Source organism: Pseudophryne corroboree, chromosome 2 (assembly GCF_028390025.1).
Source record: "Pseudophryne corroboree isolate aPseCor3 chromosome 2, aPseCor3.hap2, whole genome shotgun sequence".
NCBI classification, from domain to species: domain Eukaryota; kingdom Metazoa; phylum Chordata; class Amphibia; order Anura; family Myobatrachidae; genus Pseudophryne; species Pseudophryne corroboree.
In genome coordinates this window covers 758,407,423-758,434,613 of record NC_086445.1, presented here as the reverse complement: position 1 = coordinate 758,434,613, position 27,191 = coordinate 758,407,423, and the positions used below count along the sequence as shown (strand labels likewise).

The 27,191-nt window shown below is 47.9% G+C and overlaps 1 protein-coding gene across 2 annotated transcripts in view; it reads right to left on the bottom strand.

Moving 5' to 3' along the window:
• LOC135047464 (serine/threonine-protein kinase 38) overlaps positions 1-27,191 on the bottom strand; it is a 249,986-nt gene that overhangs the window by 74,364 nt on the left and 148,431 nt on the right. For both annotated transcript variants that reach the window (XM_063955453.1, XM_063955454.1), the window contains exon 6: positions 1,605-1,728. In XM_063955453.1, the coding sequence (XP_063811523.1) occupies positions 1,605-1,728 (124 nt within the window). The remainder of the gene's footprint in view (positions 1-1,604; positions 1,729-27,191) is intronic.

Genomic DNA, 27,191 nt, shown 5'->3' with positions numbered 1-27,191 from the left:
TTACTACTAATTTAAGCTATCTATTCTTACCCATACCCTACCCCCAAGCACTGCCTGCCACTAACCTCCCTGCCCCCAGTACTGCCCCAACTGTAATCTACACTAACCCCCTCCTATCCCCAGCACTGCTTGCCCCTAAACCCATCCTTAACCTTAGCACTCTCCCAACTGCGGTCTGTCCGTAACTCCCCCACAGCTTTACCCCAACTCACTCTCTGCCTGCCTCTCTCCAAACTCTACCCCAACTGTTACCTGTCCCCAGCACTACCCAAACTGTCACCTGACCCCAGCACTGTCCCAACTGCTGCCTACTTTCACCCCCCCATAATATATTTTGGGACCCAGAAACAGCGGAGTAGGGCCCCAATTTTCTTTAAGGCTAGGTGTCCCCAGGAGACACACATTTCTTGCCTCAGCACGATCACAGAGTTTTGTTACATAAAGGTAGACAGCATTATCTTAAATCCATATTTCCATACTCAATTATACTATGATCAGAGATAGTTTCAAGAGTAGAATAACTTCCACATGAAATCTCTAGCTAAAATAGAAATACATGAAACATGCCAATAGCAACATCTATGTTAGATGGTCTTTTACAATGAAGGTTTGATGAATGGTGTGAATCTAGTGTAAATATAAGAATCTTATGTATCTATGATGGTTATGTGGTTAGAATTAAATAAATGAACAGATGCTGGGACTGACCAAACCTGAGGTGGGACTAAGAGATAAAGTAAGTGCATGTGTGTCTCTCAGTAGGAGTAGCAAACACATACTCTATTAGGCAAGGGTCAACACAATGGTAAACTGCATTGCAGTGTTGATGCAATACATAGACTATATTTAAAATAACGGCATATTAAACATGAGTAAGTGTATAAAATGGGTGTTGGGGGGGGGGGTGTTATAATGTAGAAATAAGAAACAAGGCAGGTGATGGGGAAGTTAAGAGGGATGAATTCCAGTGATATAAGATCCACTAAGGAGGATGCTAAATGTTTGTCCCTTTAGTAGGCAAGGTTGGTGAAGAGCACTGGTTCTCAGTGCAATACTATTTGGGTATACTAGGGTGTTTCTGTAATGGGCCACCGGGTCCGGGGGGCCCACACTGCGCACCATGCTCACATGTTTAATCACTTACTTCTTCAGAATCCCATGTTGGCGACGCTGCAAGAGAAATCACTTGAAAAATGGCGCAACGGCCATTTTCCTGGTGGTTTGCGAATGCGCAGATTAGTCTCTGGGAACATGGCAGACACCATGATTCAGAGACTCAAATATGCGCACAGTTTACAGCACTGCAGAGAGGAGGGGGCCCCCACAGTCTGCACACGGGCACCCTTCTCTCAAACACTCCCCTGGTTGGCACCATAAACCAATTCAAAGATAAATAATGCCTTTCTATTTGATTAATTATCATACTCCATGCTCTATCAATGAATAGTAGTTTTAAGCACAAGCTTTTTGGTAACCCCCCCCCGAAAACAAACAAAAAGCTCAATAATTTGATTTGCGGACACGTTGCACATTGTGTGACAGATAACCTTATGTATTCCAAAGAAATGGTTATGGAACCACAAGCGTTATAATTGAACGAGTACCTCCAGGCAGGAACTCCATGATCAGGTAAAGGTTGAGCTTGTCCTGGAAACTATAAAACATTTTCACCACCCACAAACTGTCTGCTTCTACCAAAATGTCACGTTCCGCACGGATATGGCCAACCTAAAAACAAAAACACAATGTTATGGTTAAATTAAATATCTATACAGAGGATTCCAGCTTTCTGAGAGTCTACAAAACTTGTTAAACATAAAAATTGCATGCAGAGACCAGAAAAAGAATGCAGAGGATCTACTGAAGCATAGCTTTTTGCACTCATCCATTACAGGAAACCACAGCAACTTCCCATGGTTACGATTCATACCAGGTGTACTTTCTACCAACAACTTACTACAGGTTGAGTATCCCATATCCAAATATCCGAAATACGGAATATTCCGAAATACGGACTTTTTTGAGTGAGAGTGAGATAGTGAAACATTTGTTTTTTGATGGCTTAATGTACACAAACCTTGTTTAATACACAGTTATTAAAAATATTGTATTAAATGACCTTCAGGTTGTGTGTATAAGGTGTATAAGAAACATAAATGAATTGTGTGAATGTAGACACACTTTGTTTAATGCACAAAGTTATAAAAAATATTGGCTAAAATTACCTTCAGGCTGTGTGTATAAGGTGTATATGAAACATAAGTACATTCTGTGCTTAGACTTAGGTCCCATATCCACGATATCTCATTATGGTATGCAATTATTCCAAACTACGGAAAAATCCCATATCCAAAATACCTCTGGTCCCAGGCATTTTGGATAAGGGATACTCAACCTGTAGTTCACTTTATCATCAGTTTTAAAATTAAACATTATAAATAAATGTTCCATTACTAATTCACTATATCCTATCAGCTTTAATAGTATAAATGGTTTTACTTTAAACTACCAATTATATTACATACAAAACTAAAAAAATAAATGAAAATAATAATAAGTCTCAAGTCTGTTTTTGAAGGATTCTATAGCGGAGGCCTCTCAAACTGTGCTTGGAAGAGAGTTCCATAGAGTTAGAGCCGCAAAGTTGGAAGTTTACAACCCAGATGAATTTAGGCAGATTCTAGGTACTGCTAATAGCCCTACATCCACAGATCGCAGATAGTGATTGGGGCAGCAAGGAATCTGTAGTTGCTTAAGACACCATGGAACCTGGTTACGTAGGGCTTTAAAAGTCAGTAAGCCAATCTTGAAACAGATTCTGCATTTTACAAGCAGCCAGTGGATGGAGTAGAAAATGGATGTTATGTGGCTGGAACAGGGCTGGTTACAAAACAGCCTGGCAGCTGCAAGCAGTGTAATTATTTTACTGGGAGTTCTATGTAGAAGGAATTGCAGTAGTCTAAAGAGCTGGGTACACATGAGACGATGTTTACCCAGCGCATTATAGTTAGCGACGGGACCAATCACATACTTGTCGATGATGGCAGCAACGGTGGGCAGTTGGTGATTGGGTGCGGGCATGGCTAACGACAACCCCAGACCTTCCTGCATGTACAAAAGAACTGAGGCTTCGTTAGCAACCCGCAGGTGCGCGCATTAGCATTGTGATAGTGCGTACACAGTGGATGATTTGAACGAATTCTCGCTTCGATCGATTGGACACGACCAAATCGTTCATAATATCGTCTTGTGTGTACACACCTTAAGCATGATGATACAAAGGCAGATCTTCTGAGGGAATTTGGAGATTAATTCTGGCTATGTTTCTCAGGTGAAATAATGAATATTTGATTGTGAATAGGTCTAGAGAAATTGCATTTTGCATATCACCATACATCCCAATGTAAGACTATTTCAATATGAGCTTTGAGACCACACCCAAAAGGAAAAAAAAATAAAAAATAAAATAAGATTTTAAACCTACCGGTAAATCTTTTTCTCCTAGTCCGTAGAGGATGCTGGGGACTCCGTAAGGACCATGGGGTATAGACGGCTCCGCAGGAGACATGGGCACTGTAAAGCTTTAGAATGGGTGTGCACTGGCTCCTCCCTCTATGCCCCTCCTCCAGACCTCAGTTAGGACTGTGCCCAGAGGAGACTGACAGTACGAGGAAAAGGATTTTGTTATCTAAGGGCGAGATACACACCAGCCCACACCATACACACCGTACAACATGGCATACAATAACCAGTTAACAGTATGAACAAAACAGCATCAGCCAGAGGCCGATCTCAACTGTAACTTAACCCTTAAGTACGCAATAACTATATACAAGTCTTGCCGAATGTTTCCGCACTGGGACGGGCGCCCAGCATCCTCTATGGACTAGGAAAAAAAGATTTACCGGTAGGTTAAAAATCTTATTTTCTCTTATGTCCTAGAGGATGCTCGGGACTCCGTAAGGACCATGGGGTTTATACCAAAGCTCCAGAACGGGCGGGAGAGTGCGGATGACTCTGCAGCACCGACTGAGCAAACACGAGGTCCTCATCAGCCAGGGTATCAACTTGTAGCACTTAGCAAAAGTTTTTGACCCCGACCAAGTAGCTGCTCGGCAAAGCTGTAATGCCGAGACACCTCGGGCATCCGCCCAAGAAGAGCCCACCTTCCTAGTGGAATGGGCCTTTACTGAATCTGTTACTGGCAATCCAGCCGTAGAATGAGCCTGCTGAATCGTGTTACAGATCCAGCGAGCAAAAGTCTGCTTAGATGTACGAGTGTCAACCTTGTTGGCTGCATACAGGACAAACAGAGCATCTGTTTTCCTAACCGTAGCCGTTCTGGCTAAATAAATCTTTAAGGCCCTGACTACATCAAGGGATCTGGAATCCTCCAAGGATCCTGTAGTCACAGGCACCACAATAGGTTGGTTCATATGAAATGACGAAACCACTTTAGGCAGAAATTGAGGACGAGTCCTCAACTCTGCTCGATCCGCATGGAAAATCAGATAGGGGCTCTTGAAAGACAAGGCCGCCAACTCGGACACCCGCCTCGCAGATGCCAAGGCCAATAACATGACCACTTTCTAAGTAAGAAACTTCAATTCAACTGTTTGAAGCGGTTCAAACCAGTGTGACTCAAGGAAACTTACCACCACGTTAAGGTCCCAAGGTGCCACTGGGGGCACAAAAAGAGGTTGGATGTGCAACCCTCCTTTTACCAAAGTCTGGACTACTGTGAGAGAATATGGATAAGGCAGAAATCTGCACCTCAATTGAGCCTAACTTTAGGCCCATATCCACTCCTTTCTGTAGAAAATGGAGAAAATGTCCTAGTTGAAATCCTCAGTAGGAGCATCCTTGGCTTCATACCAAGACACATATTTTCTCAAGATACGGTGATAGTGTTTCGCCGTAACATCTTTTCTAGCTTTAATAAGAGTAGTAATGACCTCCTCTGGAATACCCTTTTTAGCTAGGATTTGGTGTTAAACCGCCATGCCGTCAAACGTAACAGCGGTAAGTCTTGGAACACGCAGGGCCCCTGTAGTAGCAGGTCCTCCCTGAGAGGAAGGGGCCACGGATCTTCTGAGAGCAGTCCCTGAAGATCTGCATACCAGGCCCCTCGAGGCCAATCTGGAACAATGAGTATCGTCTGCACTCTTGTTCGTCTGATGATTTTCAATATTTTTGAGATGAAAGGAAGTGGAGGGAACACATAGACCGACTGAAACACCCACGGTGTCCCCAGGGCGTCCACCGCCGCTGCCTGAGGGTCCTTCGACCTGGAACAATACGTCCGAATCTTCCTGTTGAGGTGTGATGCCATCATGTCTATTTGCGGAAGTCCCCAACGACTTGTCACCTCTGTAAAGATTTCCTGATGAAGTCCCCACTCTCCTAGATGGAGATCGTGTCTGCTGAAGAAGTCTGCTTCCCAGTTGTCCACTCTGGAATGAAGACCGCTGACAGAGCGCTCACATGATTTTCCGCCCAGCGAAGAATCCTGGTGGCTTCTGTCATTTCTGCTCTGCTTTTTGTCCCGCCCTGGCGGTTCACATGCGCCACGGCCGTGACGTTGTCTGACTGGATCAGAACAGGCAGGTTGCGAAGAAAATTCTCTGCTTGTTTGAGGCCATTGTAAATGGCCCTCAATTTCAGCACATTGATGTGTAAGCAAGCCTCTTGGCATGACCATATTCCCTGAAAGTTGTTTCCCTGTGTGACTGCTCCCCATCCTCGGAGGCTTGCGTCCGTGGTCACAAGAACCCAATCTTGAATGCCGAACCTGCGACCCTCTAGAAGGTGAGCACTCTGGAGCCACCATGGGAGAGAGACCTTGGCCCGGGGGAACAGGGCAATTTTCCGATGCATGAGCAGGTGGGACCCTGACCACTTGTCCAGAAGGTCCTCGTAGGCCGCCACCATCTTTCCTAATACATGAGTGCATTGATGAACTGACACTCTTTTTGGCTTTAACAGGTCTCTGGCCATGTTCTGGAGTACTTGGGCTTTTTCCTCTGGGAGAAAGACCTTTTGTTTTTCTGTGTCCCGAATTATGCCCAAAAACGACAGTCGAGTTGCTGGAACCAACTGCGACTTTGGTAGATTTAGGATCCAGCCTTGTTGTTGTAGTATTCTCAGGGAGAAAGATACGCTTTGTAACAATTTTTCCCTTGAACTCGCCTTTATCAGGAGATCGTCCAAGTACGGGATAATTGCGACGCCTTGCTTGCGCAGGAGCCCCATCATTTCCGCCATTACCTTGTTGGGGCCGTGGAAAGCCCAAACGGCAACGTCTGAAATTGGTAATAACAATCCTGTACAGCGAATCTCAGGTACGCCTGATGAGGAGGATAAATGGGGACATGAAAGTATGCATCCTTTATGTCTAGTGACACCATAAACCCCCCCCCCCCCCCCCCCTTCCAGGCTGGAGATCACTGCCCGGAGAGATTACATCTTGAATTTGAACCTTTTCAGATATAGGTTCAGGGATTTTAAATTCAGAATGGGCCTGACCGAGCCATCCGGTTTCGGGACCACAAAAAGGCTTGAATAAAAACCCTTCCCCTGTTGTAGAAGGGGAACCTTGATAATCACTTACTGATGATACAGTTTCTGTATGGCAGCTGCCACTGTTTTCCCTCTCTGGGGAGGAAACTGGCAAGACCGATTTGAAAAATCGGTGAGGAGGCACATCTTCGAATTCTAGTTTGCATCCCTGGGATAAAATTTCTACCGCCCAAGGATCCAAGTCCGACTGAACCCAGACTTGACTGAAGAGTCGAAGACGTGCCACCGGCGCGGACTCCCTCAGCGGAGCCCCAGCGTCATGCAGTGGATTTTGTAGAGGACGGGGAGGAATTTTGTCCCTGGGAACTAGCCGTAGCAGGCGCTCTTTCCCCTCTACCTCCACCTCTGGCGAGGAAGGAAGAGCCCCGACCCTTTCTGTCCTTATGCGACCGAAAGGACTGCATCTGATACTGAGGTGTTTTCTTTTGCTGTTGGGGAACATAAGGCAAAAAAGAAGATTTACCCGCGGTAGCTGTGGTAACCAGATCCGCGAAGCCCTCCCCCAATTAAAAATTCACCTTTGTAAGGCAAAGTCTCTATATGTCTTTTAGAATCAGCATCACCTGTCCATTGGCAGGTCCACAGGGACCGTCTAGCATTAATTGCCATGGCATTGGCTCTTGAACCCAACAGCCCAATATCTCTCGCAGCTTCTCTCATATATAATGCTGCGTATTTAGTGTGACCCAAGGTCAACAAAATGGTATCTTTATCTAGGGTGTCAATGTCAGATGACAAGGTATCTGCCCACGCTGCAACTGCGCTACCCACCCATGCCGACGTTACTGCAGGCCTTAGTAGGGCACCTGTATGTGTATAAATTGATTTTAAGGTAGTTTCCTGTCTGCGATCAGCAGGATCCTAGAGGGCTGCCGTATCAGGGGATGGTAGCGCCACCTTTTTTGACAAGCGCGTTAAAGTCTTGTCCACCGTGGGTGAGGATTCCACCGTTACCTGTCCTGGGGGTGGAAAGGTTACGCCATAATAATCCTCTTGGGAATCTGCAGTTTCTTATCTGGAGTTTCCCAAGCTTTTTCAAACAGGGCGTTCAGCTCGTGAGATGGGGGAAAAGTTACCTCAGGTTTCTTTTCCTTAAACATGCAGACCCTTGTGTCAGGGACAGAGGGGTCCTCAGTGATATGCAAAACATCTTTTATTGCAACAATCATATATTGAATACTCATGGCCACCCTTGGGTGCAACTTAGCATAATTATCGTCGACACTGGAGTCGGAATCCGTATCGGTATCAATGTCTACTACCTGTGAAAGGGGACATTTCTGAGACCCCGAAGGGCCCTGTGACACAGTCAAAGCTATGGATTGACTCCCTGCTTTTTCCTTGGACTCAGTTTTGTCCAATCTTTTGTGTAATAAAGTCACACTAGCATTTACAACATTCCACATATTTATCCAATCAGGTGTCGGCGGCGCCGACGGAGACACCACAATCATCTGCTCTGCCTCCTCCCTAGATGAGCCTTCCACCTCAGACATGTCGACACACACGTACTGACACCCCCACACACACTGGGATACCTAATATTATGGGGACTGACCCACAATAAGGCACTTAGGAGAGACAGAGAGAGAGTATGCCAGCACACACCCAGCGCCACTGTACACTGAGACCCAAAATCCCAGCCTGTCAGCGCTTTTTATATATATGTGTAAAACACCACATTTTTGCGCCAAATAATGTGCCCCCCCTTCGTTTTGGCCCTCTGTACTAGCTAACAGCAGGGGAGAGTCCGGGGCCGCTTCTCTGCAGCATGCTGAGGAGAGAATGGCGCTGGTTAGTGCTGGAGGATCAAGCTCCGCCCCCCGACGGTGGGCTTCGGTCCCGCTCTAAATCTTTATACTGGCGGGGGATTTGGAATTATATAACCTCTACAGTATATATAAGTACTCTGCCAGTCTTATCTGAGGTATATTTATGCTGCCCAGGGCGCCCCCCCTGCGCCCTGCACCCTTACTGTGGCGCCTGTGTGTGAGAGCTGGGAGCAATGGCGCGCAGCGTTACCACTGCGCGTTACCTCATGAAGATCTGAAGTCTTCTGCCGCCTTTGAGGTCTTCTTTCTTCTTATACTCACCCGGCTTCTATCTTCCGGCTCTGTGAGGAGGACGGCGGCGCGGCTCCGGGACGAACGGCGAGGGTGAGACCTGCGTTCCGACTCCCTCTGGAGCTAATGGTGTCCAGTAGCCTAAGAAGCAGAGCCTATCATTTAAGTAGGTCTGCTTCTCTCCCTTCAGTCCCACGAAGCAGGGAGCCTGTTGCCAGCAGTGCTCCCTGAAAATAATAAACCTAACAAAAGCTTTTTCAGAGAAACTCAGGAGAGCTCCCCCTGCAGTGCATCCAGTCTCCACTGGGCACAGGAACTAACTGAGGTCTGGAGGAGGGGCATAGAGGGAGGAGCCAGTGCACACCCATTCTAAAGCTTTAGTGTGCCCATGTCTCCTGCGGAGCCGTCTATACCCCATGGTCCTTACGGAGTCCCCAGCATCCTCTAGGACGTAAGAGAAATAGGATTTTAATACCTACCGGTAAATCCTTTTCTCCTAGTCCGTAGAGTATGCTGGGGACTCCAAAAGGACCATGGGGTATAGACGGGATCCGCAGGAGACATGGGCACACTATAAGACTTTTACTGGGTGTGAACTGGCTCCTCCCTCTATGCCCCTCCTCCAGACCTCAGTTATAGGAACTGTGCCCAGGGGAGACGGACATTTTGAGGAAAAGGTTTTTTTTAAACTAAGGGTGAGATACATACCAGCTCACACCACAAACACACCGTACACCTGGATTAGCAGGAATACCATATAACAGTATGAACGAAAAAACAGCAACAGGCTGAACATAACCGATAAACAACCGTCGTGTAACCGAAAACAACAACCAACAATACAACTGCAAGTAACAGTACGCACTGGGATGGGCGCCCAGCATCCTCTACGGACTAGGAGAAAAGGATTTACTGGTAGGTATTAAAATCCTATTTTCTCTTACGTCCTAGAGGATGCTAGGGACCATGGGGTCTATGCCATAGCCCCAGACCGTGCGGGAGAGTGCGGACAACTCTGCAGCACCGATTGAGCAAACATGAGGTCCTCATCAGCCAGGGTATCAAACTTGTAGAACTTAGCAAAACTGTTTGAACCCGACCACGTAGCTGCTCGGCAAGGTTGAAGTGCCGAGACCCCTCGGGCAGCCGCCCAAGACGAGCCCACCTTCCTGGTAGAATGGGCCTTTACCGACTTTGGCAACGGCAACCCAGCCGAAGAATGAGCGTGCTGAATCGTATTACAAATCCAGCGTGCAATAGTCTGCTTGGAAGCAGGACTTCCAATCTTGTTGGACAAACAGAGCCTCCGTTTTCCTAACAAGAGCCGTTCTGGCGACATAAATTTTCAAAGCTCTCACGACATCAAGAGATTTTGGCACTGCCACAGCATCCGTAGCCACAGGCACCACAATAGGTTAATTTATGTGAAACGAAGACACCACCTTCGGCAGAAATTGTTGACGAGTACTCAATTCCGCTGTATCCACATGGAAAATCAAATATGGGCTCTTGTGAGACAAAGCCGCCAATTCTGACACCCGTCTGGAGGACGCTAAGGCCAAAAGCATGACCACTTTCCAAGTGAGAAATTTTAACTCAACCTTTCGCAAAGGTTCAAACCAGTGAGACATAAGAAATTGTAACACCACTTCAAGATCCCACAGTGCCACGGGTGGCACAAACGGAGGATGGATATGCAGCACTCCCTTCACAAAAGTCTGAACTTCAGGCCAATTCTTTTTGAAAGAAAATAGATAAAACCGAAATCTGCACTTTGATGGAACCCAATTTCCGGCCTGCATCCACGCCTGCCTGCAAAAAATAAGAATTTACTCACCGGTAATTCTATTTCTCGTAGTCCGTAGTGGATGCTGGGGACTCCGTAAGGACCATGGGGAATAGCGGCTCCGCAGGAGACTGGGCACAACTAAGAAAGATTTAGGACTACCTGGTGTGCACTGGCTCCTCCCTCTATGCCCCTCCTCCAGACCTCAGTTAGGAAACTGTGCCCGGAAGAGCTGACACAATAAGGAAAGGATTTGGAATTCCGGGTAAGACTCATACCAGCCACACCAATCACACTGTACAACTCGTGATACTATACCCAGTGAACAGTATGAATAACAACTGAGCCTCTCAAACAGATGGCTCCAAACAATAACCCTTTAGTTAGGCAATAACTATATACAAGTATTGCAGACAATCCGCACTTGGGATGGGCGCCCAGCATCCACTACGGACTACGAGAAATAAAATTACCGGTGAGTAAATTCTTATTTTCTCTGACGTCCTAGTGGATGCTGGGGACTCCGTAAGGACCATGGGGATTATACCAAAGCTCCCAAACGGGCAGGAGAGTGCGGATGACTCTGCAGCACCGAATGAGCAAACTCAAGGTTCTCCTCAGCCAGGGTATCAAACTTGTAGAATTGAGCAAATGTGTTTGAACCCGACCAAGTAGCAGCTCGGCAAAGTTGTAAAGCAGAGACCCCTCGGGCAGCCGCCCAAGAAAAGCCCACTTTCCTCGTGGAATGGGCTTTTACAGATTTAGGATGCGGCAGTCCAGCCGCAGAATGTGCAAGTTGAATCGTACTACAGATCCAGCGAGCAATAGACTGCTTTGAAGCAGGAGCACCCAGCTTGTTGGGCGCATACAGGATAAATAGCGAGTCAGTTTTCCAGACTCCAGCCGTCCTGGAAACATAGATTTTCAGGGCCCTGACTACGTCCAGCAACTTGGAATCCTCCAAGTCCTTAGTAGCCGCAGGCACCACAATAGGTTGGTTCAAATGAAAAGCTGATACCACCTTAGGAAGAAATTGGGGACGAGTCTTCAATTCCGCCCTATCCATATGGAAAATCAGATAAGGGCTTTTACATGACAAAACCGCCAATTCTGACACACGCCTGGCCGAAGCCAAGGCCAACAGCATGACCACTTTCCACGTGAGATATTTTAGTTCCACGGTTTTAAGTGGCTCAAACCAATGTGACTTAAGGAAATCCAACACCACGTTGAGATCCCAAGGTGCCACTGGAGGCACAAAAGGGGGCTGAATATGCAGCACTCCTTTAACAAACGTCTGAACTTCAGGCAGTGAAGCCAGTTCTTTTTGGAAGAAAATCGACAGAGCCGAAATCTGGACCTTAATGGAACCTAATTTGAGGCCCATAGTCACCCCTGACTGTAGGAAGTGCAGAAATCGACCCAGCTGAAATTCCTCCGTTGGGGCCCTTCTGGCCTCACACCACGCAACATATTTTCGCCATATGCGGTGATAATGGTTTGCGGTCACCTCCTTCCTAGCTTTAATCAGCGTAGGGATGACTTCCTCCGGAATGCCCTTTTCTTTTAGGATCCGGTGTTCAACCGCAATGCCGTCAAACGGAGCCGCGGTAAGTCTTGGAACAGACAGGGCCCCTGCTGCAGCAGGTCCTGTCTGAGCGGCAGAGGCCATGGGTCCTCTAAGATCATTTCTTGAAGTTCCGGGTACCAAGCTCTTCTTGGCCAATCCGGAACCACAAGTATAGTTATTACTCCTCTCATTCTTATTATTCTCAGTACCCTGGGTATGAGAGGTAGAGGAGGGAACACATAAACCGACTGGTACACCCACGGTGTCACTAGAGCGTCCACAGCTATCGCCTGAGGGTCCCTTGACCTGGCGCAATATCTTTTTAGCTTTTTGTTGAGGCGGGACGCCATCATGTCCACCTGTGGCCTTTCCCAACGGTTTACAATCAGTTGGTAGACTTCTGGATGAAGTCCCCACTCTCCCGGGTGGAGGTCGTGTCTGCTGAGAAAGTCTGCTTCCCAGTTGTCCACTCCGGGAATGAACACTGCTGACAGTGCTAACACATGATTTTCCGCCCATCGGAGAATCCTTGTGGCTTCTGCCATCGCCATCCTGCTTCTTGTGCCGCCCTGTCGGTTTACATGGGCGACCGCCGTGATGTTGTCTGACTGGATCAGCACCGGCTGGTGTTGAAGCAGGGGTCTTGCCTGACTTAGGGCATTGTAAATGGCCCTTAGTTCCAGAATATTTATGTGTAGGGAAGTCTCCTGACTCGACCATTGTCCCTGGAAGTTTCTTCCCTGTGTGACTGCCCCCCAACCTCGAAGGCTGGCATCCGTGGTCACCAGGATCTAGTCCTGTATGCCGAATCTGCGGCCCTCTAGAAGATGAGCACTCTGCAGCCACCACAGCAGCGACAACCTGGCCCTTGGAGACAGGGTTATCAGCCGATGCATCTGAAGATGCGATCCGGACCACTTGTCCAACAGATCCCACTGAAAGATCCTTGCATGGAACCTTCCGAATGGAATTGCTTCGTAAGAAGCCACCATCTTTCCCAGGACTCGTGTGCAGTGGTGTACCGACACCTGTTTTGGTTTTAGGAGGTCTCTGACCAGAGATGACAACTCCTTGGCCTTCTGCTCCGGGAGAAACACCTTTTTCTGTTCTGTGTCCAGAACCATCCCCAGGAACAGCAGACGCGTTGTAGGAACCAGCTGCGACTTTGGAATATTCAGGATCCAGCCGTGCTGTTGTAGCACTTCCCGAGCTAGTGCTACTCCGATCAACAACTGTTCCCTGGACCTCGCCTTTATAAGGAGATCGTCCAAGTACGGGATAATTAAAACTCCCTTTTTCCGAAGGAGTATCATCATTTCGGCCATTACCTTGGTAAATACCCTCGGTGCCGTGGACAGACCAAACGGCAACGTCTGGAATTGGTAATGACAGTCCTGTACCACAAATCTGAGGTACTCCTGGTGAGGAGGGTAAATGGGGACATGCAGGTAAGCATCCATGATGTCCAGTGATACCATGTAATCCCCCTCGTCCAGGCTTGCAATCACCGCCCTGAGCGATTCCATCTTGAACTTGAACCTTCTTATATAAGTGTTCAAGGATTTTAAATTTAAAATGGGTCTCACCGAACCGTCCGGTTTCGGTACCACAAACATTGTGGAATAGTAACCCCGTCCTTGTTGAAGGAGGGGTACCTTGATTATCACCTGCTGAGAATACAGCTTGTGAATCGCCTCCAGCACTGCCTCCCTGTCCGGGGGAGCTGTCGGCAAGGCAGATTTGAGGAAACGGCGAGGGGGAGACGTCTCGAATTCCAGCTTGTACCCCTGAGATACTACTTGTAGAATCCAGGGATCAACCCGTGAGCGAGCCCACTGGTCGCTGAAGTTCTTGAGACGGGCCCCCACCGTACCTGGCTCCGCCTGTGGAGCCCCAGCGTCATGCTGTGGACTTAGAGGAAGCGGGGGAGGACTTTTGTTCCTGGGAACTGGCTGTATGTTGCAGCTTTTTCCCTCTACCTCTGCCTCTGGGCAGAAAGGACGCGCCTCTAACCCGCTTGCCTTTCTGGGGCCGAAAGGACTGTACCTGATAATACGGTGCTTTCTTTGGCTGTGAGGGGACATGGGGTAAAAATGCTGACTTCACAGCTGTCGCTGTGGAAACGAGGTCCGAGAGACCATCCCCAAACAACTCCTCACCCTTGTAAGGCAAAACTTCCATGTGCCTTTTAGAATCTGCATCTCCTGTCCACTGCCGAGTCCACAATCCTCTCCTGGCAGAAATGGACATTGCGTTTATTTTAGATGCCAGCCGGCAAATATCCCTCTGTGCATCTCTCATGTATAAGACAGCGTCTTTAATATGCTCTACGGTTAGCAATATAGTGTCCCTGTCTAGGGTATCAATGTTTTCTGACAGGGAATCTGACCACGCAGCTGCAGCACTGCACATCCATGCTGAAGCAATAGCCGGTCTCAGTATAATTCCTGAGTGTGTATATACAGACTTCAGGATAGCCTCCTGCTTTCTATCCGCAGGCTCCTTTAGGGCGGCCGTGTCCGGAGACGGTAGTGCCACCTTTTTTGACAGACGTGTGAGCGCTTTATCCACCCTAGGGGATGTCTCCCAACGTGACCTGTCCTCTGGCGGGAAAGGGTACGCCATTAGTAACTTTTTAGAAATTACCAGTTTCTTATCGGAGGAAGCCCACGCTTCTTCACACACTTCATTTAATTCATCAAATGGGGGAAAAACCACTGGTAGCTTTTTCTCCCCAAACATAATACCCTTTTTTGTGGTACCTGGGGTAATATCAGAAATGTGCAACACATTTTTCATTGCCGTAATCATATAACGAGTGGCTCTATTGGAATGTACACTAGTCTCATCGTCGTCGACACTGGAGTCAGTAGCCGTGTCGACATCTGTGTCTGCCATCTGAGGTAGTGGGCGTTTTAGAGCCCCTGATGGCTTTTGAGACGCCTGGGCAGGCACGGGCAGAGAAGCCGGCTGTCCCACATCTGTTATGTCGTCAAACCTTTTATGTAAGGAGTTGACACTGTCGCATAATTCCTTCCACATGTCCATCCATTCAGGTGTCGACCCCGCAGGGGGTGACATCACATTTATCGGCACCTGCTCCGCCTCCACATAAGCCTCCTCATCAAACATGTCGACACAGCCGTACCGACACACCGCACACACACAGGGAATGCTCTGACTGAGGACAGGACCCCACAAAGTCCTTTGGGGAGACAAAGAGTATGCCAGCACACACCAGAGCGCTATATAATGCAGGGATACACACTAGACACAGTGAATTTTCCCCTATAGCTGCTATAATACACAGTTTGCGCCTAAATTTAGTGCCCCCCCTCTCTTTTTTACCCTATTGAGCCTGGAAACTGCAGGGGAGAGCCTTGGGAGCGTCCTTCCAGCGGAGCTGTGAGAGGAAATGGCGCCAGTGTGCTGAGGGAGATAGCCCCGCCCCCTACACGGCGGACTTCTCACGCTTTTTTCAGGATATTTTTGGCAGGGGATTTTACACATATATAGTCTTACTGACTATATTATGTGTTTATTTGCCAAGCTAAGGTACTCTTATTGCAGCCCAGGGCGCGCGCCCCCCCCCCCCTCCCCCAGCGCCCTGCACCCATCAGTGACCGGAGTGTGTGGTGTACATGGGGAGCAATGGCACACAGCGGCAGTGCTGTGCGCTACCTTAATGAAGACCGGAGTCTTCAGCCGCCGATTTCCTGGACGTTCTTCTTGCTTCTGGCTCTGCAAGGGGGACGGCGGCGCGGCTCCGGGACCGGACGACCGAGGCTGGGCCTGTGTTCGATCCCTCTGGAGCTAATGGTGTCCAGTAGCCTAAGAAGCCCAAGCTAGCTGCAAGCAGGTAGGGTCGCTTCTTCTCCCCTCAGTCCCTCGTAGCAGTGAGTCTGTTGCCAGCAGATCTCACTGAAAATAAAAAACCTAAATATACTTTCTTTTCTAAGAGCTCAGGAGAGCCCCTAGTGTGCAACCAGCTCGGCCGGGCACAAAATTCTAACTGAGGTCTGGAGGAGGGGCATAGAGGGAGGAGCCAGTGCACACCAGGTAGTCCTAAATCTTTCTTAGTTGTGCCCAGTCTCCTGCGGAGCCGCTATTCCCCATGGTCCTTACGGAGTCCCCAGCATCCACTAGGACGTCAGAGAAAATGGAGGAATCGACCCAGTTGAAACTCCTCCGCAGGAGCTTCTTTGGCTTCACACCACGACACATTTTCTCCAAAATACGGTGATAATGCTTCGCCGTGACCTCCTTTCTAGCCATAAGGAGAGTGGGGATGACTTCCCCGGGAATACCTTTACGAGCTAGGATTTGGCGTTCAACCTCCATGCCGTCAAACGCAGCCGCGGAGCTGTGGAGAGAAAATGGCGCTGGTGAGTGCTGAGGAAGATGCCCCGCCCTCTCAGTGGCGGGCTTCTGTCCCGCGATTTTGTGTAAAATAATGGCGGGGGCTCATGCATATATACAGTGCCCAGCTGTATATATGCTCTATTATGCCAGGAGGTACTCAATTGCTGCCCAGGGCGCCGCCCCCCCCTCAGCGCCCTACAGTGACCGGAGTGTGCGGGTTTAATGTGGGAGCAATGGCGCACAGCTGCAGTGCTGTGCGCTACCTCATATGAAGACAGGAGTCTTCTGCCGCCGATTTTGAAGTCTTCTTGCTTCTCTCGCCGGCTTCTGTCTTCTGGCTCTGCGAGGGGGACGGCGGCGCGGCTCCGGGATCGGACGACCAAGGGTGAGTTCCTGTGTTCGATCCCTCTGGAGCTAATGGTGTCCAGTAGCCTAAGAAGCACGACCTATCCGCAGTTAGTAGGTTTGCTTCTCTCCCCTCAGTCCCACGTAGCAGAGAGTCTGTTGCCAGCAGATCTCTCTGAAAATAAAAAATCCTAACAAAATACTTTCTTATTAGCAAGCTCAGGAGAGCTCACTAAAGTGCACCCAGCTCTGTCCGGGCACAGATTCTAACGGAGGTCTGGAGGAGGGACATAGAGGGGGTAGCCAGTGCACACCAGTAGTCCTAATTCTTTCTTAGAGTGCCCTGTCTCCTGCGGAGCCCGTCTATTCCCGATGGTCCTTACGGAGTCCCCAGCATCCACTAGGACGTTAGAGAAATCCCAGGTAAGCCATGGCAACTCCTCCAGTTAGGCATCAGCAGCACAGGCCAGGGATAGCAGCCATGACACCCGGAAGCTGGCGCTCAGCCCTGTGACTCGCATCCACCCCAAGTGCCCTGGCCAGGCACTCAGAGCAGGAGCTGTGACGGAGCGTTCAGGAGGGGAGCCGGCACTGAGGCAGGTGACACAAGCCGGCTTATCGAGGCTAATAGGATAACCCCGGGCGATATCATTACCCACGGTAATGTACCACGGGTAATTGTATATCCCCCTATAAGTCATAATTTCATACTTCCCAGGCACTACTCCAGGTCAGGCTCATACATCTCTCATCACATAAGCTTGACCATTACCTTGCACAAAAGCAATGCCAAATGGCAGGTGGAGAAAGTCAATAAAAAGATATTGGTCAAGACATAAAAGAAAAAATAAATGAAGTCCAGCATATTAGTGATTGTTCTTTGCACCATGGATAGTTGAGGAGTACCAAACTAATGTTGGTACAGCAAAGGCAGTAGGATATCTATATGGGGACACCCAGCACCCAGAGATTCTCAGACGCCGATGTAACTGTCCTATCCCCTATTTTAGCTAACAGCAGCGAGGTAATCGTTAGAGCTATGAATATGAAAAAGAAGGTTGCACCACAGAGCACTTTGCTCTCACCTGCACCATCTTTTCAGAATGCACAGCTGGAAAGATGCCAGTGCCGACAACCACTCTCTTCCCCGCCTGCGCAGTTATGGGGTGCCTTCTTACATGGTGAGGGGGCCCACTGCACATGGATTCACTTCTCTTAAAACACCTCAGAGAAGTGATGAATATTAGGAGCATTTTGCATTAAAGACTTAAGAATAAAGGACAGTGAAATGGTGTACTTCATGCATTTAGTGTTCATGCTAGGCTGTTTAAACAGGAAACTGTGCCCTGCTAAAACAGCCTGCCAGGTGTCGTCCCCACAAGCGGGCCACAGTGTCCTGAGGGTAGGAAGGAGTTGCTGTTTCCTATTGCCGTCGTAGATGTGGTGCACATGCACACGGCATCTATTCACATTGAGGGAGAAGCTTGTAGGAAACCCAACACCTCCGTAATGGCTGGGCAAACCCCAAAGAGTGATGCCGACAGGGCTGCAGTGGCCTCTGCCCCTTTTCGGGTGCGCACAGCAATACCATGCCCGCACCGCATCGGGAACATTGCATTTACCCTACTGTAATATACTCAACAGCTGTGTTTCTCAACCCTCACATTTTCCCAACAGGTCATGTTTTGAGGATTTCGGTCTGTGGAAGCAGATGGTATAATTACTGACCCAGCAAAACAGATTTATTTACTTATGCAATTTTAAAAGAAATCTACAAACACATGACCTTTTGGTGGTACTTGAGAACTGGAGTTAAGAACCACTGCTCTATAGTATCAATAATCGATTACTTGTTTGCAGAGGTGGACATAACCTTTTAAGAGTTTAATTATTTACCTTAAAAAAAATTAAGATTTTACTTACCGGTAAATCTATTTCTCGTAGTCCGTAGTGGATGCTGGGGACTCCGTAAAGACCATGGGGAATAGACGGGCTCCGCAGGAGACATGGGCACTTTAAGAAAGAATTTGGATTCTGGTGTGCTCTGGCTCCTCCCTCTATGTCCCTCCTCCAGACCTCAGTTAGAGAAACTGTGCCCGGAAGAGCTGACAGTACAAGGAAAGGATTTTGGGAATCCAGGGTAAGACTCATACCAGCCACACCAATCACACCGTATAACTTGTGATAACTTACCCAGTTAACAGTATGAACAACAACAGAGCATCAGATCAACCCTGATGCAACTATACATAACCCTTATTTAAGCAATAACTATATACAAGCACTGCAGAAGAAGTCCGCACTTGGGACGGGCGCCCAGCATCCACTACGGACTACGAGAAATAGATTTACCGGTAAGTAAAATCTTATTTTCTCTAACGTCCTAGTGGATGCTGGGGACTCCGTAAGGACCATGGGGATTATACCAAAGCTCCCAAACGGGCGGGAGAGTGCGGATGACTCTGCAGCACCGAATGAGCAAACACAAGGTCCTCCTCAGCCAGGGTATCAAACTTGTAGAACTTTGCAAAGGTGTTTGAACCTGACCAAGTAGCCGCTCGGCAAAGCTGTAATGCCGAGACCCCTCGGGCAGCAGCCCAAGAAGAGCCCACCTTCCTTGTGGAATGGGCCTTAACTGATTTAGGCAGCGGCAACCCTGCCGCAGAATGAGCCTGCTGGATCGTGTTACAGATCCAGCGAGCAATAGTTTGCTTTGAAGCAGGCGCCCCAAGCTTGTTGGAAGCATACAGGATAAACAAAGATTCTGTTTTCCTGACCTTAGCCATTCTGGCTACATAAACCTTCAAAGCCCTGACCACATCCAGTGACTCGGAATCCTCCAAGTCAGTATTAGCCACAGGCACCACGATAGGTTGGTTTATATGAAAGGATTAAACCACTTTCGGCAGAAATTGTGGGCGAGTCCGCAATTCTGCTCTATCCGCATGGAAAACCAGATAATGGCTTTTATGTGACAAAGCCGCCAATTCTGACACACGCCTAGCCGAAGCCAAGGCTAATAGCATGACCACCTTCCACGTGAGATATTTCAATTCCACCGTTTTGAGTGGTTCAAACCAGTGTGATTTCAGGAAACTCAACACCACGTTAAGATCCCAAGGTGCCACTGGAGGCACAAAAGGGGGCTGAATATGCAGCACTCCCTTTACAAACGTCTGAACTTCAGGCAGAGAAGCCAGTTCTTTTTGAAAGAAAATGGATAAGGCCGAAATCTGAACCTTAATGGAACCCAATTTAAGGCCCAAAGTCACTCCCGCCTGTAGGGAGTGAAGGAAACGGCCCAGCTGGAATTCCTCCGTAGGGGCATTCCTGGCCTCATACCAAGCCACATTTTTTCGCCATATACGGTGATAATGTTGAGCTGTCACATCCTCCCTAGCCTTTATCAGCATAGGAATAACTTCATCCGGAATGCCTTTTTCTGCTAGGATCCGGCGTTCAACCGCCATGCCGTCAAACGCAGCCGCGGTACGTCTTGGAACAGACAGGGCCCCTGTTGCAACAAGTCCTGTCTTAGAGGCAGAGGCCACGGGTCCTCTGTGAGCATTTCTTGCAGATCTGGATACCAAGTCCTTCTTGGCCAATCCGGAACAATGAGTATTGTTCTCACTCCTCTTTTTCTTTTGATTCTCAGCACCTTGGGTATGAGAGGAAGAGGAGGAAATACATAGACCGACTGGAACACCCACGGTGTCACCAGTGCGTCCACAGCTATCGCCTGAGGGTCCCTTTACCTGGCGCAATATCTCTGTAGCTTTTTGTTGAGGCGGGATGCCATCATGTCCACCTGTGGCAGTTCCCACTGACTTGCAATCTTCGTGAAGACTTCTTGATGAAGTCCCCACTTTCCCGGGTGGAGGTCGTGCCTGCTGAGGAAGTCTGCTTCCCAGTTGTCCACTCCCGGAATGAACACTGCTGACAGTGCGCTTACGTGATTCTCCGCCCAGCGGAGAATTCTGGTGGCTTCTACCATCGCCACCCTGCTCCGTGTGCCGCCTTGGCGGTTTACATGTTCCACTGCGGTGATGTTGTCTGACTGAATCAGAACCGGTTGGTTGCGAAGCAGGGACTCTGCTTGACGTAGTGCGTTGTATATGGCCCTTAGTTCCAGGATGTTGATGTGAAGGCAAGTCTCCTGACTTGACCACAGCCCTTGGAAATTTCTTCCCTGTGTGACTGCCCCCCCACCCTCGGAGGCTTGCATCCGTGGTCACCAGGACCCAGTCCTGAATGCCAAATCTGCGACCTTCGAGAAGGTGAGCACTCTGCAGCCACCACAGGAGAGACACCCTGGCCCTGGGGGATAGGGTGATCCACCCGATGCATCTGAAGATGTGATCCCGACCACTTGTCCAACAGATCCCATTGAAAGGTCCTCGCATGGAACCTGCCGAAGGGAATGGCCTCGTATGATGCCACCATCTTTCCCAGGACTCGCGTGCAGTAATGCACCGACACCTGTTTTGTTTTTAATAGGTCTCTGACCAGTGTCATGAGCTCCTGAGCCTTCTCCATCGGGAGAAAAACCCTCTTCTGGTCTGTGTCCAGAATCATGCCCAGGAAAGGCAGACGAGTCGTAGTAATCAACTGCGACTTTGGAATATTTAGAATCCAGCAACTGCTCTCTGGACCTCGCCTTTATGAGGAGATCGTCCAAGTATGGGATAATTGTGACCCCTTGCTTTCGCAGGAGCACCATAATTTCCGCCATTACCTTGGTAAATAAATATTCTCGGTGCCGTGGAGAGACCAAACGGCAACGTCTGGAATTGGTAATGACAATCCTGTACCACAAATCTGAGGTACGCCTGATGAGGTGGATAAATGGGGACATGAAAGTATGCATCCTTTATGTCCAGAGACACCATAAAATCCCCCCCCCCCCTTCCAGGCTTGCGATGACCGCTCTGAGCGATTCCATCTTGAACTTGAACCTTTTCAGGTATATGTTCAGGGATTTTAAATTCAATATGGGTCTGACCGAACCGTCCGGTTTCGGTACCACAAACATGGTCGAATAATAACCCTTTCCTTGTTGAAGGAGGGGAACCTTGACCACCACCTGCTGAAGATACAATTTGTGAATTGCAGCTAACACTATTTCCCTCTCTAAGGGGGAAGCTGGCAGGGCCGATTTGAGGTATCGGTGAGGGGGCATCTCTTCGAATTCCAGCTTGTATCCCTGAGACACAATCTCTATCGCCCACGGATCCACCTGGGAGTGAACCCAGTTGTGGCTAAAATTTCGGAGACGCGCCCCCCCACCGGGCCTAGCTCCGCCTGTGGAGCCCCAGCGTCATGCAGTGGATTTAGTGGAAGCCGGGGAGGACTTCTGTTCCTGGGAACTAGCTGTGTTGTGCAGCTTCCTTCCTCTGCCCCTGCCTCTGGCAAGAAAGGACGCACCTCGGACTTTCTTGCCTTTTTGTAATCGAAAGGACTGCATTTGGTAATACGGTGCTTTCTTAGGTTGTGAGGGAACATATGGCAAAAATGTTTACTTTCCAGCAGTAGCTGTGGAGACCAGGTCCGAGAGACCCTCCCCAAACAATTCCTCACCCTTGTAAGGTAAAACCTCCATGTGCCTTTTGAGTCGGCATCACCTGTCCATTGCCGAGTCCACAGGACCCTTCTGGCAGAAATAGACATTGCATTTATTCTAGAGCCCAGTAGGCGAATGTCTCTTTGAGCATCTCTCATATATAGGACAGCGTCTTTTATATGCCCCAGGGTCATTAATATAGTATCCTTGTCTAAGGTATCAAGTTCCTCAGATAAGGTATCCGTCCATGCTGCTACAGCACTACACACCCAGGCCGACGCAATTGCCGGCCTTAGTAAGGTACCTGAATGTGTGTAAATGGACTTCAGGGTACCCTCTTGCTTTCTATCAGCAGCATCTTTTAGGGTGGCCGTATCCTGTGACGGCAGGGCTACCCTCTTGGATAAGCGTGTTAAAGCTTTGTCCACGCTAGGGGAGGATTCCCAGCGTAACCTGTCCGTTGGCGGGAAAGGATACGCCATAAGCATCCGTTTGGAAATCTGCAGTTTTTTATCTGGGGATACCCAAGCCTTTTCACATAACTCATTTAGCTCATGTGAAGGGGGAACGGTCACCACCTGCCTTTTTTCCCCATACATATGAACCCTCTTGTCAGGGACTGGGGTTTCCTCTGTGATGTGCAACACATCCTTAATTGCTATAATCATATAACGGATGGATTTAGACAATTTAGACTGTAACTTTGCATCATCGTAATCGACATTGGAGTCAGAATCCATGTCGGTATCTGTGTCAACAATTTGGGATAGTGGGCGCTTCTGAGACCCTGACGGCCTCTGCGACATAGGATCAGGCATGGGCTGAGACCCCGACTGTCCTAAGGTTTCAGCTTTATCCAACCTTTTATGCAAGGAATTAACATTATCATTTAAAACCTTCAACATATCCATCCAATCAGGTGTCGGCGCCGTCAGCGGAGACACCACATTCATTTGCTCCCGCTCTGCTTCCACATAGCCTTCCTCGTCAAACATGTCGACACACCACACACACAGGGGATGCTCTTTTTGAAGACAGTTCCCCCACAAGGCCCTTTGGAGAGACAGAGAGAGAGTATGCCAGCCCACACCCCAGCGTTATATATCCCAGGAATCACACAGTAACTTAGTGTTAACCCAGTAGCTGCTGTATATTATGTTTTTGCGCCTAATTTGTGTGCCCCACCTCTCTTTTTACCCTCTTCTACCGTGAATCTGCAGGGGAGAGCCTGGGGAGCTTCCTCTCAGCGGAGCTGTGGAGAAAAAATGGCGCTGGTGAGTGCTGAGGAAGAAGCCCCGCCCCCTCAGCGGCAGGCTTCTGTCCCGCGTTTATGTACAATATTATGGCGGGGGATCATACATATATACAGTGCCCAACTATATATGTCCAACTTTTGCCAAGAGTTCCTAATTGCTGCCCAGGGCGCCCCCCCCGCGCCCTACAGTGACCGGAGTATGTGGGTGTAGTGTGGGAGCAATGGCGCACAGCTGCAGTGCTGTGCGCTACCTCAGTGAAGACTGGAGACTTCTGCCGCCGATTTCGAAGTCTTCTTGCTTCTTTGACCCGGCTTCTGTCTTCCGGCTCTGCGAGGGGGACGGCGGCACGGCTCCGGGATCGGACGACAAAGGGTGAGATCCTGTGTACGATCCCTGTGGAGCTAATGGTGTCCAGTAGCCTAAGAAGCAGGACCTATCTGCAGAGAGTAGGGCTGCTTCTCTCCCCTCAGTCCCACGATGCAGGGAGTCTGTTGCCAGCAGAGCTCCCTGAAAATAAAAAACCTAACAAAATACTTTCTTATAGCAAGCTCAGGAGAGCTCACTAAACAGCACCCAGCTCGTCCGGGCACAGATTCAAACTGAGGTCTGGAGGAGGGACATAGAGGGAGGAGCCAGAGCACACCAGAATCCAAATTCTTTCTTAAAGTGCCCATGTCTCCTGCGGAGCCCGTCTATTCCCCATGGTCCTTACGGAGTCCCCAGCATCCACTAGGCGTTAGAGAAATAAAATAAATGTAAAACGTAAATTTCTGCCCAAAGAAGAGAGTTTAATAAAATGATATATTATGCCATTATAGCTACCCCATGCTTTTGCAGTCAGAAAAAGTATACACTAATTACTTACTATACTGCAATAATTACCAGTTACCACACGCAGCTGTCACACATTACTTGGCTATATAATTAGCCAATCCTGCAGTCACATTTAGATATATTCTTCTACTATCTCATGACATAAATCACTAGTAGACACTACTATAATTAAAATCAAAGTAGTTTACAGATCTAATTACCCTAAGGCTTCGGTTACAAAAATCTGCCAATACAATCCAAGTATTAAGGATATCCATGCTTGGGCACAGGTGACTTAATACCTCCGTCAATTTGATTAAACCATATGGATTCAAGCATATAGTAGACATCCCTAAAACACACTGTAAAAGGTGGAGTTTGGTAACCTCTGCCCTAAGGTTCAAATTGTTGTCTAGATCAGTGGTTCTCAACCTTGGTCCTCAAGTACCCCCAACAGTTCATGTTTTCCAGGTCTCCTCACAGGATTGGAAGTGAAATAATTTGCTCCACCTGTGGGCCTTTTATAATGTGTCAGGGAGCAATGAATACACCTGTTCAACTGCTAGGTGACCTGGAAAACATGAACTGTTGGGGGTACTTGAGGACCGAGGTTGAGAACCACTGGTCTAGATACAGTAGAATGCATGCCAAATATACACGTTATTTATGAAGGTGTCACATACACACGTAAATATAGAGGTGTAAAGGTGCATACACACGGAGAGATTTTGACTGAGCGTTTTCCCTTGAACTGGCAGTAGGAGATTTTGACTAACTTTACCAGAGATTTTAACTAACTTTTCCAGCGATTTTGGCTATGGGCGATTTTGGCTAACTCATTTAAGCAAGGGGATGCTTTTTCTTTTCCAGCGATCTAGCCAAAATGTACTTGCCTGCACAGTCTATTTTTAGCAGCGATAGCGACCTGGCGGGGACGCGCATCGCTATCGCTGGCTGTGTACACACAGAACGATATGCACTAACTTTCTGAGCGATTTTGACTATGTAGTCAAAATCTCTCAGCAATATCGCTCCATGTGTATGGACCTTTAGAGTCAAAACCACAGTCCTGGCAGCAACTGCTGCTGGAAAATAGAATAATAATGTCTCTCACAGCCTCCCGCTTTAAATACTGCTGTAAGCAAACATCCAGCGCATAGATGATTAAATATGTGACTCCTCAAAGAGAGAAGGGGGAAAAAAAAAACCTCTAATGCATAAACTGAAGGACCCAGAGGTAGAGTGTAGCTACAAGAATCATTAATAAGCTGTGCTTTGTGCAGAAAGTACTGTAGGTTCTAGTACATAGTGGGTACGCGGTAAGCATACCGATCGTCGGGATCCCGGCAGGCAGGAGAGGCAGAACATCACCTGTCATTGTACTTCAGTTTTGACTATAAAAATGATTAGAGTAATATAAAGATATTTCTCATTTCTAAATATAATCTTTATATTATTCTAATCAATTTTATAGTCAAAACTGACCATCAAATGATGTATGTATATGTAAATCTGGCTCAGATACTAGCCAGTGCCTCCCCAGCCACTGACCTTACTACATGCTGCCCAAACTATTGTGCATGCCATATTTCTGTATAACTTTAGTAACTTTTATCTGTCAAACTAAGTTAACTTCAGTTTAGAGTTATGTACAGGGGTGCCTTAAATTTTGCATACAATTGTACACACATTTTGAAGTAGACAGTGCTAGTGTTTGAATTGTTTAAGGATGCAAAACCTTCAGCACACTTTAGTTTATATGTCTATATGTTTGTAAAAGGACAAAACGCATGTAAAACACATTAGGGACGATTCAACTGTTTTAACCTGCGGCTACCACTAGGGGGTGGAAAATGGAGCAATTCTACTGTTGCTCTGTTTAGATGCCCGGTAGCCTCAAGAACGACATTTCTCCTTGAAGACTTCTGAGGTGCAAGAAGAAATGTGCACTAAGGGGTCTATTCAACTGAAGTCGGAAATGCCGACTAATCGGAAAGACAGCAGTTTCCGACTTTTTTAGGTAGAATCAGGATTCAACCTATTCAATGGTCCTGCCATTGTTAAGACTTGTCGTAAAACACGTGGCTCAGCGGATTAGCCGTGGATCCACGTGTTTTGTCGGATTTGCAGCCAAATCCGACAGGTTTTAGTCCCGTTTTCGACAATGTCAATCCGACTTTAAAAAAAGTCGGATTGGCATTGTCGAAAACGGGCAAAACCAGTCGGATTTGCCTGCAAATTGAATACTGCATTGTCGGATCCTCTCCATCGGAGAGGATCCGACACGCATTGAATAGATCCCGGTACTTTGGGTATCCAAACGGGAGTTTGGACCCCTAAAGTTGGACTTTAGACAGGTTTAGCAGTTTTACGAGGCTAAACCCCGTCTGTCTTGGTGCAACTTGCAACAACTGAATAGTGACAATTTATTAGGCGTCTGAACACACATTTAGACAAGAAAACTAGTCCAAAACAATTGAATTCCCCCGCATTGTATTTTTACAGATAAATAACATAAATTCACTATTTTGTCTATATCTGCCAGTGAGTGACTGTCAAGTTTCATGGAGATAACAATCCATAAAAACAAAACAAAACCAGGTGACCAGTACAGTACAAAGGATATTTCCGTGAAACATAGGTAACTCATATTAAAGGGGGTATTCAATAGTGCCATTTTTTTGCCATGTATCGGCAAATTTGCCACTTATACACATGTTTTGGCGAATTCGCAGGCATTTTTGACTGTTTTTGGCACAATTTTCGCCCATTCTGAGTCGCACACAAAAAAATAAAAATAAAAATAAGAATTTACTCACAGGTAATTCTATTTCTCGTAGTCCGTAGTGGATGCTGG